This window comes from Furipterus horrens, unplaced genomic scaffold (assembly GCF_987537825.1).
Source record: "Furipterus horrens unplaced genomic scaffold, mFurHor1.1.pri manual_scaffold_8, whole genome shotgun sequence".
Lineage (NCBI taxonomy): Eukaryota > Metazoa > Chordata > Mammalia > Chiroptera > Furipteridae > Furipterus > Furipterus horrens.
The window spans coordinates 109,946,954-109,959,362 of NW_028327178.1; the positions used below are offsets into that span (position 1 = coordinate 109,946,954).

At 62.5% G+C, this 12,409-nt stretch overlaps 1 protein-coding gene across 1 annotated transcript in view; it reads left to right on the top strand.

The window, feature by feature from the left end:
• The window catches only part of CDH4 (cadherin 4), a 70,794-nt gene that overhangs the window by 34,539 nt on the left and 23,846 nt on the right, over window positions 1-12,409 (top strand). The window contains exons 7-9 of the mRNA XM_090285057.1: window positions 1,794-1,949; window positions 3,308-3,452; window positions 11,369-11,541. Coding sequence (XP_090141183.1) covers window positions 1,794-1,949; window positions 3,308-3,452; window positions 11,369-11,541 — 474 coding nt within the window. The remainder of the gene's footprint in view (window positions 1-1,793; window positions 1,950-3,307; window positions 3,453-11,368; window positions 11,542-12,409) is intronic.

Consider the following 12,409-nt stretch of genomic DNA (forward strand, 5'->3'; position numbering starts at 1 on the left):
TGTCTCTCTCCCTCTCTCCCAAATCCATAAACGTATCCTTGGGTCAGGATTTTTTAAAAAGAAGAAGAAAAGAAAACTCTTCATTTTTTTCTCCTAAGTTTGCAAAGGCACGTCTGTTTTCTTGAGGATCTTCTCCCCCCGAGTGCAGCTCTTGAATCTGTTTCTATTCCTCCACTTCCTGTTCCCAGATGCGGGCATCTCGGCACCGGCCCTTGTGGGTGGCCGTGCTCTCTGCGTGCGGCTTGATGACACCTGTCCTTCCCTGGCACGGCGCTCCAGGCACTCGCTGTAATTCCCTTGTAATGGTCGGACGTCTGAAGGGGCGGGTTCACCGGGACTCAGCCTCTGGCCGGATTCCTCGGGTGTCCCCACGGGACAGGCTCATTGTCGTTACCGTTTTTAATAGCCTCTAAGTGCCATTTTGATTTCTACTTAACCCCACGGTTGTTTCAGAATGTTTTCAAGTCTTCTTAACGTCTTTAAGTGGGAGCATTAAGTTTGAGTTACAATATTCCAATAAGAGGTCCTGCTTGATTTCGCTTTGTGGAATTTTTCTGAGGTTTTCATTGTGGTCTGTTTTATTCTAAAAGGTGATCATGGTCCCCTGGGCTTTGATTTAAAGTTGTATTTTCTTCCCCCCACCCCCATCCTCACCGAGGATATACTTACTGGTTCTGTAGAGAGAGGGAGAGAGAGAGAAACATCAGTTGGTTGCCTCCCATAAACACCCCGACCAGGGATCAAACCCGAAACCCCTTGGTGCGCAGACAGCGCTCAACCAACCAAGCCGCCGGCCAGGACTGACGTTATATTTTCTGAAGGCATCTCCCAGTCAGTGCCGGGGGTGCCTTCCAAATCTCTGCAGCTTCCTGGTGTCCCCACTCACAGCGTCCATGACGCGGCTCCCTCTAAACCAAAGACGTGCATCTTCTTCCTCCCACGGGGGTCCTTTGTGTTCCCCAAAGACTCCTGCTCACCTGAGCACCTGGTCAGCAGGGGCGTGCTGCGTGGGCATCACCCACCCCACCCCTGAGTGCGCCCCTTTCTGCTCCTGACGTTTCCCTGACAGTCCTCAGCCTTTGCCCCCTCTCCTGGTGTCTGGGACCCAGATCACTGTTACTAAATCGTTTTTTCCAACAAGATACGGTTCCTGTAAAAATGATACGGATGTTGGTGTTTAGCTCGGTAACCACGGTGACCATCTCAGAGTCAAATGTCTGTGTCTAAACGCTGGCCCCGCGTCACTTCCGTCAGGGCCCATTCCTGGGGCCGCCAAGCGGGCCACCTCTCAGGGGCTGGCTCCTCACACCTTCCGGGGCCTCTGTCCCGGGAGCAAGAAGACAGGACGCTTTCGTAGTCTTCGCACGTCCAAATTCGTCCACTGCCTTCCTGCGCGGAGGAAAGCTCAGGGGCATAAGTGTGTGGGGTCCCGACCGTTTTTCCCCTCAGGACTCTGCAGAGGCTGCGGTTTTCTGTCCATCGTCTTCCCTGAGGTTCGAGGGGTGTTAGGAGCCTCACGTCACTTCCACTCTCTGCCCAGGAGTCGCCTGTCCCTGCTGCGTGTCCTGCTCCCTGCAGAGCCTTTCACCTGGGCATGGTGTCCTGTCTCTCCCTGCTGCCTGGGCGGCTCCCAGCAAAGCCCGAGCCCTGGCTGCCCCTCTGGGGGCAGGCACCGTGGGTGAAGCGCTGGCTGAAGCCCCAGGTGTGCAGGAAAGAAGGACCGGTACCTGTGACAGGACGCGTGGCCCCGCCCCGCTGCTGGCTGACTTCCTCTCCCCTCTCCCCTCCTCCAGATTCGGTCAGACAAAGACAACGACATCCCCATCCGGTACAGCGTCACGGGCGTGGGCGCTGACCAGCCCCCCATGGAGGTCTTCAGCATCGACTCCATGTCCGGCCGGATGTACGTCACCCGGCCCATGGACCGCGAGGAGCGGGCCTCCTACCACGTGAGTGCCTCCACCCGGTCCTCACTGTGCGGGGGACACACAGCTGAGCTCGGGCCGAGTCGCTGGAAAGAAGGCCGCTTAGCGCCCACGGTGCTGGTTCCGCACCCAGGTTCCTCACTCGGGGCCAGGTGGACCCGTGATCTTGCACTTGACCCCATTCCGTGGCAGCACCACGTGCACACGGCCCGGGACACAGCAGGTCTCACCCGTGTGGAGCTGCCACTCAGCCTGTTCAGGGACGGCTCAGCCCCTGCGCCTGCTGACTGCAAGGCAGTTCCTGAGAGAACCCACACTGAAGGAAAAGGCCTCCTTCTTGATTTTATTTTAAATACTTTATGGAAACCTTGAGCCCGAGACTTACTTTCAGAGTTTCTGGCTAACCTTCTCCTCAGACATTCACACCAAAGTCAATGCTGCACTTCCCAGCGACTCCCTGAAAAGGGGCCCTGGGCTCAGCCCACCTGCTGGCCGCCCCTTCATCAGGTTTCAAATGCCACCTCCTCCAAGAAGCCTGCCTGGCCTGGCCCCAACTTCCTGCCCCCACCCTGTACCCAGGTTACATCTGGCTTCTCCTCCTCTGAAGTGTCCGTCTTCCTCTTGGGGAGGAACCCCCTCCTCCCAGGTCCAGGCACGTTTGTGTCTCTGAGCAGTAATGACACGTAGGACCTGGATGAAAAGGAATCGAGTGAATGAATGAATGAGGAATGAGAGAGGGAATAAATTAATTAAAAAGTGCAAAATCAAGGGGCAAGCAGCCCACCCAGGCCCCGCCAGCTCAAGTTCAGGACATCTTTGCTTTATACCTTGAAGATGGTCCCATGTGAGTTCTGTGGAGCCTCTTCCCCACAAAGTGGGGGACTGCCACTCCGTGTTCCTCACGGTGCTACAAGAACAAATAAGCCCGGGCGTGAAAGACTAACAGGGTGGACTCATGGGGGACCCCGAGGTAACCTCAGCCCCGTCCAAGTTCAGGAACCCCAGGGTCTGGGTCTGCCCCGGCCCAGCCTCTGGGGAACAGGAGTGAAGCCCAGGTTGGCCCCAATGGCTTTCCTGTGGCCGCCGCAGGTGGACGTGACCTTGGGTGTCAGTGGCGCAGGGACTGGTCTGAGCAGGCCCGGGGGTCCCGGTGGGTACTGGCGTCAGGCACGTTACGACCTCCCCCATGTGCACAGGGCAGAGAACGGAGGCTCCGAGAAGCTCCATGACGCGTCCCAAGCCCACGCACTCCCCCCATCATGTCCCTGGGGGCCCAGAGCTGTTCCATCCACGAGAGCTCGCTGTCACTGCTCCCCGAGGCGGGCAATCAGGCGGGTCCCCGGAGGGGGCGCTGGCCCTGACCCCCGCGCATCCCCTTGCAGCTCCGCGCCCACGCCGTGGACATGAACGGCAACAAGGTGGAGAACCCCATCGACCTGTACATCTATGTCATCGACATGAACGACAACCGGCCCGAGTTCCTCAACCAGGTCTACAACGGCTCCGTGGATGAGGGATCCCGGCCAGGTGAGGCGCCGGGGACCCCGGGCCGGCGGGCCGCGCACATCCACTGAGCGGGCGTTCACAAGCGCCCACTGCGTGCAGGCGCTGTGCTGGGCAGCGGGTCCCACGGCCCCGACGGGGACACGGACGGGACACGAGCCGAATCCAGTGCCCAGAGGCGCCGCGATGAGGGTGCGGCTCAGGCGGGAACCCTGTGGGTCAGGGTCCCCTCGCAGAGGGGACATGTAGGCCGGGCGACGTGTTGAAGGATCAGGATGCAGAGCAGGGCCGGGGCCAGAGCGTGAGCTGGGAGGGGGGCTGGGGCAGGGCAGGCCCTTCCCGCTCCCCTAAGCAAAGAGGAGACCACAGAGGTGACGTGAGCACCCCAGACCCCGCGGTGCGGATGGGGGTCGGCACCCCCAGCCGATGCGGGAACCGGGGCCCCGGGACCGGCTGCATCACCTGGGGGCAGGTGACAAATGCAGGATCTGGCCCCCCAGACCCGCTGATGCAGACTCTCTGCAGGTGGGGCCCGGGATTTCTGCAGGCAGCACAGCCCTGCACTGCTGCCTCCTGGTGGGGAGGGGTGGACTGTCCTTGGGACAAATGTCCGGCTTGGGTTGGACGAGGGAGCTGGGCCAAGTGTCACGGGTGAGGCCTCTGTGGCTCTGCCAGAAGCAGCCCCTGCCGTAAAGGACCCCGGGTTTCATTTGAAGTTCAAACCACACGCCATTTTCTCATGTACATGGGCCCCGTGTGGCACCTGGGACATAATCACAGTAAACCTGTGTCCCCCGCTGATCGGGACTTTGCTGTCCAGGGAGCGCCGGTCCCAGGAGGGGTCAGGGCTCCAGCCTGCGGGGCTGGGCAGGCTGAGGCGGGAGCCAGCAGAGCAGGGGGCCCAGGCCGGCCTCCCCGCCCGCCTTCCAGCGCCCGCAGCGGGGGCAGCAAGGACGGCCGTGGGCCATCACTCTGCTGCTGGGGGCGGTTGTCATAGCTCTGTCTCCGGGGCCGTCATCTCAACAAGGTGAGTTGTGTCTGGTTGGTTGTCTCAGGACTGAGTGGGGAGGGCCAGCCCAGTGTCAGCGAAGGGAACAGGATGTGACATTATTTCTGCCAGAACTTGGATGGCCGGTCCCCGCAGTCCCTGCAGGGGCAGGGGCGGGCGGTTGGCGGGAAAATTAGCTGCAAACAGTCAAAGAAACGGCCGAGGCTGCAGGCAGCCCCTCTTCAGGGAGCTGGGGGTGGGCGGGTGTTGGGCTGGGGGGGGGTCCTGTGAGCAGGCGTGGCACGGCCTCTCTCCTCGAGACCCAGGACACCCCAGAAGGGTGCCTGGATTTTTTATCAGAAATCAAAGCCCCCTTGTCTTACTTTAAAACAAACCGACAGAGCGAGGCTTCCCCACAGTGTTTCTGGCTTCACTGATTAGAGTAACAGGGGCAGCAAATTGCTGTGTCTGTGTGTCTGTCCCCAGAAATCGGAGAAGCCGGGAGCCTGGACAGGGGGTGGACCCTGTCACTGGGCCCCCCGGTGCCCTTTGCAGGGCCGGCCGCAGCCTGGCTGGGCCGGGGGCTGGTGTCCCTCCCAGGAGGCGCTCTCTTCTCCCGCTCACCCCTGTGCCCTTCCGGGACGGTGTTGGGACTAAATGTGACTGATATTCGGAGCCCGTGGGGGACCCCAGAGTCTGTCTCCGGTCCCAGACTTGCCCTCAGAGGGGAACGTGATGCCCCCTCTTTGCACAGTGCTGCCTTGGCCCCAGCCTGACGTCCTCACTCACGCCGCCAGGGGACAGGGGGACGCCATCCAAACAGAGCACGCGTGGCCTCTGGAGGCAGGAAGCTCCAGGACCTGGAAACAGTGTCCCCGTCTCTTCCCTCTCCATGTAAATGACAGTCACGGGCTTGCCCCGGCCAGCCTCGGAAGAAACAGCAGAAACTGTCAAGGGACCACGCAGACACAGGGCAGGGACCCCACTCTGAGGTGTCACCGCGGGTCAAGCTGGCTTCTCCCCCTCAGACGCCCGGAGCCCACTGGCCCCCGGCTGGTCCTGCGCTGGCCTGTCATCAGGGTGGACCCTGAGCCCCGCGAGGCCAGCGCTGAGGCCCAGCGGGCGGCACCGCGCCCAGGGCCAGTGTCTTTGCCAGGGGCAGCCGCCCCACCCCCGCCCTCTGGGCCTGCCTCTCTGCGGCCCACGCGGCCTCCGGTGTGCGGCCCATCTTTAAAGGGCCCCCTGAGGCTCCTTTGAACACGCTCTCTTGGATAAGAGCGGAGACAGATTAAAACTAGCTGCTGAGGCCCTGAGCTGAAGCTTGGGGGCACAAGGGCCCTGTCTGCTCGCCCTCCTGAGCGCCAGACTCCGGCTGGAGGGGGGTCCCGCCCCCTCGAGAAGGTGTCCCCCGGCTCTGCGCCAAGGGCCGGGCCCGCAGCACCTTCCGCTGAAGTCGTCACCGCGCATCATCGCAGACAGAACCGCTGGCACCTGCCGGGCGGTGCAGGGGCCCGGCGCCGTTCCGAGGCCTCCCTGCGTCTTCCCTGCTACTCCTGCACCCCGTGCGCTCAGAGAACCGAGGGGCGGGGCAGGTGAGCGCAGACGCACGGCTCATCGCCGGTAGAGACAAGGTTTTAGCCCAGACAACCCGGCTCCCGAGTCACGGCTCTAACCGTGGGGCTGACGAGCCTCGTGCCCCGTCTGTGTCAGGACTGCACTGCCCACGAGTCCCAGAGAAGCCAGCTTGTGCGGTGGGGGCGGGCGGACAGCTCGCCGCAGGGTGTTTGCGTGCCCTCGTGTCTCGCCACGTGGTCACAGGCCGGCTGCTGCACCCCCGAGCATCACCCCTCACCCCCACCCCCCCAGGCAGGAAGAGGCGGAGAGAAGGGCAGGATGCAGCCCGGGCCGTCTCCCCAGGAAAAGCACGTGCTGCGTGCGAGAGCGCTTTTCTCCGGGAAGAAAGAGGACGAACCTCACCTCCAGGAGCCCGTCGTCCGCTTCGGGAACCAAGGAATCTGTGTGCCCGGGTGAACACGTTATAAATGGGCCCCTTGAAAGTGGAGCCGGAGCTGCCGTCCCAGATGCAGCGCCGCGCACAGCTCAGGCCTCACACCTGTGGGTGTTGAAACGGCAGAACACCCTTGAACGGAGCCGGGGCAACACTGTATCCCAAACACCTTTGCAAAGATAACAAGAAAACGCATACTGAGTGGACGGGCTGAAAATTGAAAGCATGGTTTCTAATCAGCATCACCGGGTTCCCTTTCCTGCGCGCACAGCCACGCCTTCTGCTCTGGACGGACCGGTCGCCCGCTTCCTCCTCACTGCCCCGGCCTCAGCCTCCGCAGCAGAACGCTGTTTGGGCTTCCGCCTGACTCAGTGGCTCCTGAAGAGCGGTTCTCACTGAGCTCCATCACCGCTTCAAAAGGCTTTACTGTCAGGTGAACACTAAGCCCGTGCTCACGACTGGCACCTGGGGGGCTCCTGGCAGAGACGGAGAAGCCACGGTCCCTGGCCACTGGGAGGGGTAGCCCGCAGCCCGCCTGCTCCCACGTCTCTGCGCCGCCCACTCCGATTCCTCCGGCAGCTCACCCTGGGCTCCGGCAGAGGCATCCGCCTGCCGCTCTCCCCAGCAGGACCCCGCCCTTGAAGTCCTTTGTCAGTGCGTCACTCCGTCCTTTCTCAGTCACTGTGCTGTCAAAGCTGCCACCGCCCCCCCACCCAGCCAGGCAGAGAGAGCACACGGGACACGGGCTCCTGACCCTGAGAGGCACCTGGCGCACGCCTGGTGCTGCTCCGCCATCAGCTCCGAGAGGCCTCCAGGAGGGTCCGCTCCTGTGCGGAGGGAGGCAGGCGTCTGCCAGGCCCGCAGCGGAACTGCAGCACCGGCACCGGGCAGGCTGCGTCCGCCGTGTCCCTGAGTCACGCCCTCCCCGCCACGCTGCCCAGAAAGTGAGCTCCCGGGGCTAGGACGGGCCTCAGGGCTGGTCCTCATGACCCGGCCAGCGGGGCCAGCCCTGCTCCCCTGGGAACCCGGATCGCTGTCTCCCCCACCCCCACCCGGCAGCCCAAACTGGTCTCTCCAGCTTCCCAAGAACAGACGTCTCCAGTCTTTCTTAAAAGGCTCTAAGTGGAATTCCTGCTCCCCTCGTCCCTCATCATTGTGTGAGGGCCTGTATTAGAAATTCTGAAATTAATGTCACTTTGAAATACTAAATAGCGGAGAAACCCACAGCAGCGAGTGAAGTCAAAGGACCTTCCTCTACAGAACCCGGGGCTCGGGCTTAAGTCGATCATTCCATTAGCGGCCCGTTCCTTTATTTCGTTCCACACCGGCCGCGCACTCGCGAGAGGAACGCTGCGGGCCGGCGCGCAGATGGCCGATACTTGAAAGTCATCTGAATATTAAGAATTTACATCTTTAGCCTCAGTGATTTGATCCGAAAGCCAATTATGGAGCTGAATTCGTTTTCAAATTAAATTGCAATTCGAGGCTGGTGAAATGAGTCCTTTAAGGCGCCTGGCCATGCACACGTGAACCCCTCCAGGGGCCCACCCAGCCCCCGCCCCCTCCTGTCCGCGTGGTTAGTAGAGCGACACCCAGCAGCAGCGTCCCTCCTCCGCTGAGGAGACACCAGGAGTGGCCAGGCGCTGGGGGTGACAGAGCCTGGATCCTGCGCGGACCCTGCACCCAGGCCCCCTCCAGAGTCCCCCGAGACCACGGAGCTGCTGTTGGTGGGACAGGTCTGAGCCCAGATGTTCTGGTTCACTGCCCACCCCAGCCTCAGCCTCACCACTGGTGGGGGCGGAATGGAGGCCCCAAATCACGTGCGCCCGGACCCTCAGAATGGGGCCTTGTTTGGAAACTGAGTCTTTGCAGATGGAAGGGGTTAAGATGAGGCCACGATGGGCGGGGAGACGGGGGGGTGGGGCACTTGTGCACTGTGACTGGGTCTTTCCTTGTACGAAGGGGGGTGGGGCCCAGACACTGGGGGCGCCCTGTGAGGACGGCGGTGACAGCGGGGGCGATGCAGCCACCAGATGAGCGCAGGGATCAGAGCGCCACCAGAGCTGGAGCAGGTGCATAGACCCTGCCCGGCCACACCGGGGCCTGTCCGGCACGGGGTTTGGGCACATTCAGGTCAGCGCATGGTAGCTGTTCGGTAAATCCGTGGTGAGACATCAGCCTTTGCCAGCAGGAGCCACATCCGCGTGGGCACCGCCGGGGCATGACTTGGTCTTTCTACGGAATTCCTGGGCATGGGTTTGCCCAGTGGAAAGCGTCTTCCCTTTATTTTATTGGTCGATAAGGAAGTTGGTTTTCCACAGCGGGAAAGGCAGAGGCCTCTGGGTGGAAAGACGGGAGACCAGGCGCCGCCCAGAGGCGTGTCGGGGGCAGGGTCATCGGTGGCTGAGGACCCATAGGTTTCCAGGGAGCACGCCCTGGTTACCAGGAGTATGTTTTAGTTTTGCAACCAGAGGATTATCAAAAAGTATGTCATTCGGTTTTAAAAACCTAGTTTCTGAGTTTAGTCAAGAAGGTGGAAGCCCAGAGCGAACACGATTTTGTGATGAGCCCGAAACTGAAGGGCGGGTCTTGTTGCCCCACGGGAGTTGAGTCCTCCACCCCGAGGAGGGGCCGCAGGCGGCGCACCGACCCGCGGGCTGGGCCAGAGAGCAGGAGACGCCCACGCACCACCCACCCTGGGCGAGAGGCCGAGCCACGGGGACCCACGCACACTCTCTCCAGAACTTGCTCTCAGCAGCCACGGAATCTGACTCAGGGCCCCGGATTTCACAGCTCTGGGGGTGCCTCCTCGCAGGAACCCTGATCTGGTTTGCCACCCACGGGCCTGTGTTGGAAACAGGAATTTCTTGTCAAGCAGCTCGTGACGCAGCTGAGGCCCAGAGAACTGGGGTCTCCACGTGCTCAGAACCCCTCCCCCCCACTCTCCTCCCCGCCCCCATCCATCGCCTGGCAGAGGGCGAGCTGGAGGAGCTCTGTGTGGCACTAGTTCAAAGTCATTACCATCTCGGCGTAATGAGGAACCAACGTGAGCAGACTCGGGCCTCTGCTGTGGGGGAGGGACTGCAGGGGGCCAGGCCTGAGAGGGGGCCGCACGCACCCGGCAGGAAGCGCTGAATGAGGGTATTGTTACTTCCAATCTCACGGACTCAATTATTTTTAACCAAAAAGCCAGCAGAGACTCAGACCCCTGATCAGTATTTGATGAGTGCTTCGTTAATAAGCAATAACCCCAGAATGGAAGGTCCGCCCCTCACGTCCAACATGCAAGTTTTCGGCAGGAGGAATAACAGCTCAGAAGATTGGGGTCCCGCCCACCGGGCCACCCCTCCCAGCGCCACCAGGGCCTCCCAAAGCAGGAAGAGAGGACACCAAAGGGCCTGCAGGGACTCTCAGACAGCAGTGTGCCCTGGCCCCCTGCACACCGCGGTCCTAGTGCGTGCACGGGGAAGCCGAGGCGCTGACTAGGGGGGCGTGGGCTGCTCACTCGCCCCGTGTGTACCCCAAATTCACCCCCCGACTCTCTGCATCCCACATGCACAGCATCCCCTCTAAAGTCTCTTTTAAGTCTGTTCCCCATCTGCCTTCCTCAGAGCTTATTACACATCATCTGCATAGCAGACTGGGATGTGCAGTAATACACACACGCCGTCTGCACGCCCGGGCTAGGATGTGCATTAGTGCACATGCCATCTGCACGCCTGAGCTAGGATGTGCATCAGTGCACACGCCCTCTGCACGCCCGAGCTAGGATGTGCATCAGTGCACACGCCCTCTGCATGCCCGAGCTAGGATGTGCATTAGTGCACACGCCCTCTGCACGCCCGGGCTAGGATGTGCATCAGTGCACATGCTGTCTGCACGCCTGAGCTAGGATGTGCATCAGTGCACACGCCGTCTGCACGCCCGGGCTAGGATGTGCATTAGTGCACATGCCATCTGCACGCCCGGGCTAGGATGTGCAGTAATACACACATGCCATCTGCACGCCCGGGCTAGGATGTGCAGTAATACACACACGCCATCTGCATGCCTGGGCTAGGATGTGCATTAGTGCACACACTGTCCGCACGCCCGGGCTAGGATGTGCATCAGTGCACACACTGTCCGCACGCCCGGGCTAGGATGTGCATCAGTGCACACGCCCTCTGCACACCCGGGCTAGGATGTGCATCAGTGCACATGCCGTCTGCACGCCCGGGCTAGGATGTGCAGTAACACACACATGCCATCTGCACGCCCGGGCTAGGATGTGCAGTAATACACACACGCCCTCTGCACGCCCGGGCTAGGATGTGCAGTAACACACACACGCCGTCTGCACGCCCGGGCTAGGATGTGCAGTAATACACACACGCCGTCTGCACGCCCGGGCTAGGATGTGCATCAGTGCACACACTGTCCGCACGCCCGGGCTAGGATGTGCAGTAACACACACACGCCGTCTGCATGCCCAGCCTGGGCCTGGGCCTGACCCTACTTTCACTGTGTGCCCTTGAGTTCCCGCCACTCTGCCCTCACGTGGGACCCGCTGAGCCTCAGCAAACGCCGGGGGGGGGGGGGGTGCTGGGGGCCCGGTGGAGGGAGGGAGCTGGCTCGGCCTGGACCCGCTGCCCGCCCCCCACCCTTTGTGCCTCTCTCCCGAGCTGGTCCTCCCCAGCTGGGAACGAAGGGCATCAGGGCAGCTGGCCTCCAAGGACCCCGAGCTCTGGAAGGACCCTCCGGTGGTTCCCTGCGGGCAGTGGGGCAGGTGTGCGCTCCGGCGCCCTCTGACAACTGGCCGGCAGCAGCACTGGGTGCAAGGAAGGGTGCTCCTGGCACCCAGGCTCCGGAGGGATCTGCGGTCAGCCGGCGATGTCTGCCGTGGGCGAGCGGGTGCGGGCAGCGGGCACGTGGTTTCCACCTGAGCGGCTCTCTCCGCTCCAGGCACCTACGTGATGACCGTCACGGCCAACGACGCCGATGACAGCACCACGGCCAACGGGATGGTGCGGTACCGGATCCTGACCCAGAGCCCACAGAGCCCGTCCCAGAACATGTTCACCATCAACAGCGAGACGGGGGACATCGTGACGGTGGCGGCCGGCCTGGACCGAGAGGTGAGCTGGGCGCCTGGGGCCGGGGCGCGGCTGGTCCACGAGGGACATCAGAGCCGCACAGCGAGCCCTCCAGGGGGGCCGGTCACAGAGGGGACCGGGGCACCAGCCCGGGACATCCATGTCCTGTTGTCCCTGGGGGAAGACGTCTCAGCAAAGCAGATGCCAAGGTCACCCCCAGCCAGATCCTGCGCTGGCCCTGTGCGAGGTGTCCTGCTGGTGTGCGCAGCTGGGGTGGCAGCAGGGACCCCCGGTGCCTTGAGCCTGGGTCTCAGACCCGGCTCCCTGCCATGTTCCCACGTCCTGTGCCTTCCAGGCCAATAAATGCCTGGTTGTGGGCGGCGCACCCCGCCCCGTCCTGGGAAGTACTGGGGTGGCGCACCCCAGTGATGCGGGCAGGTGGCCACATGGAAGGCGACTCATGTGGCCTCACAGCTCAGCGGGAGGCAGGTGGCCCCGGGGGCAGCACCGGCTCGGGACTCAGCCGGCCAAGCAGGGTCCCCACCAGCTTGCGGCTGTGGGCACTTCAGAGGGTGTCCCCGAGCTCCGGACGCCGCACCACCCACCGGTGACGTGGGCTCGCAGGGCTGGAGAGGCAGGCCTGCCCCCTGGCTCGGACGGGCAAAGACGGCGTGGGGCGGAGCTGGGCCCACACGGGCCTCGGCCGGGCCGGGCTCCTTCGTCTCGTGCGCGGAGGCCTGTGTGTGTGCGTCCTGCTCCCACACCCTCCTGCAGACGCCACTGGGAGCCCTGCGGGGCAGGGCGGCGGGGGCGACGGGGCGATGCCTCCTCCGCTGGTGACTCTACTGCCCCCTGTGCCCCCCAGCAGGGCCCTGCATTGCACACACTCCTGTGCGATGAGCGTGCGCTC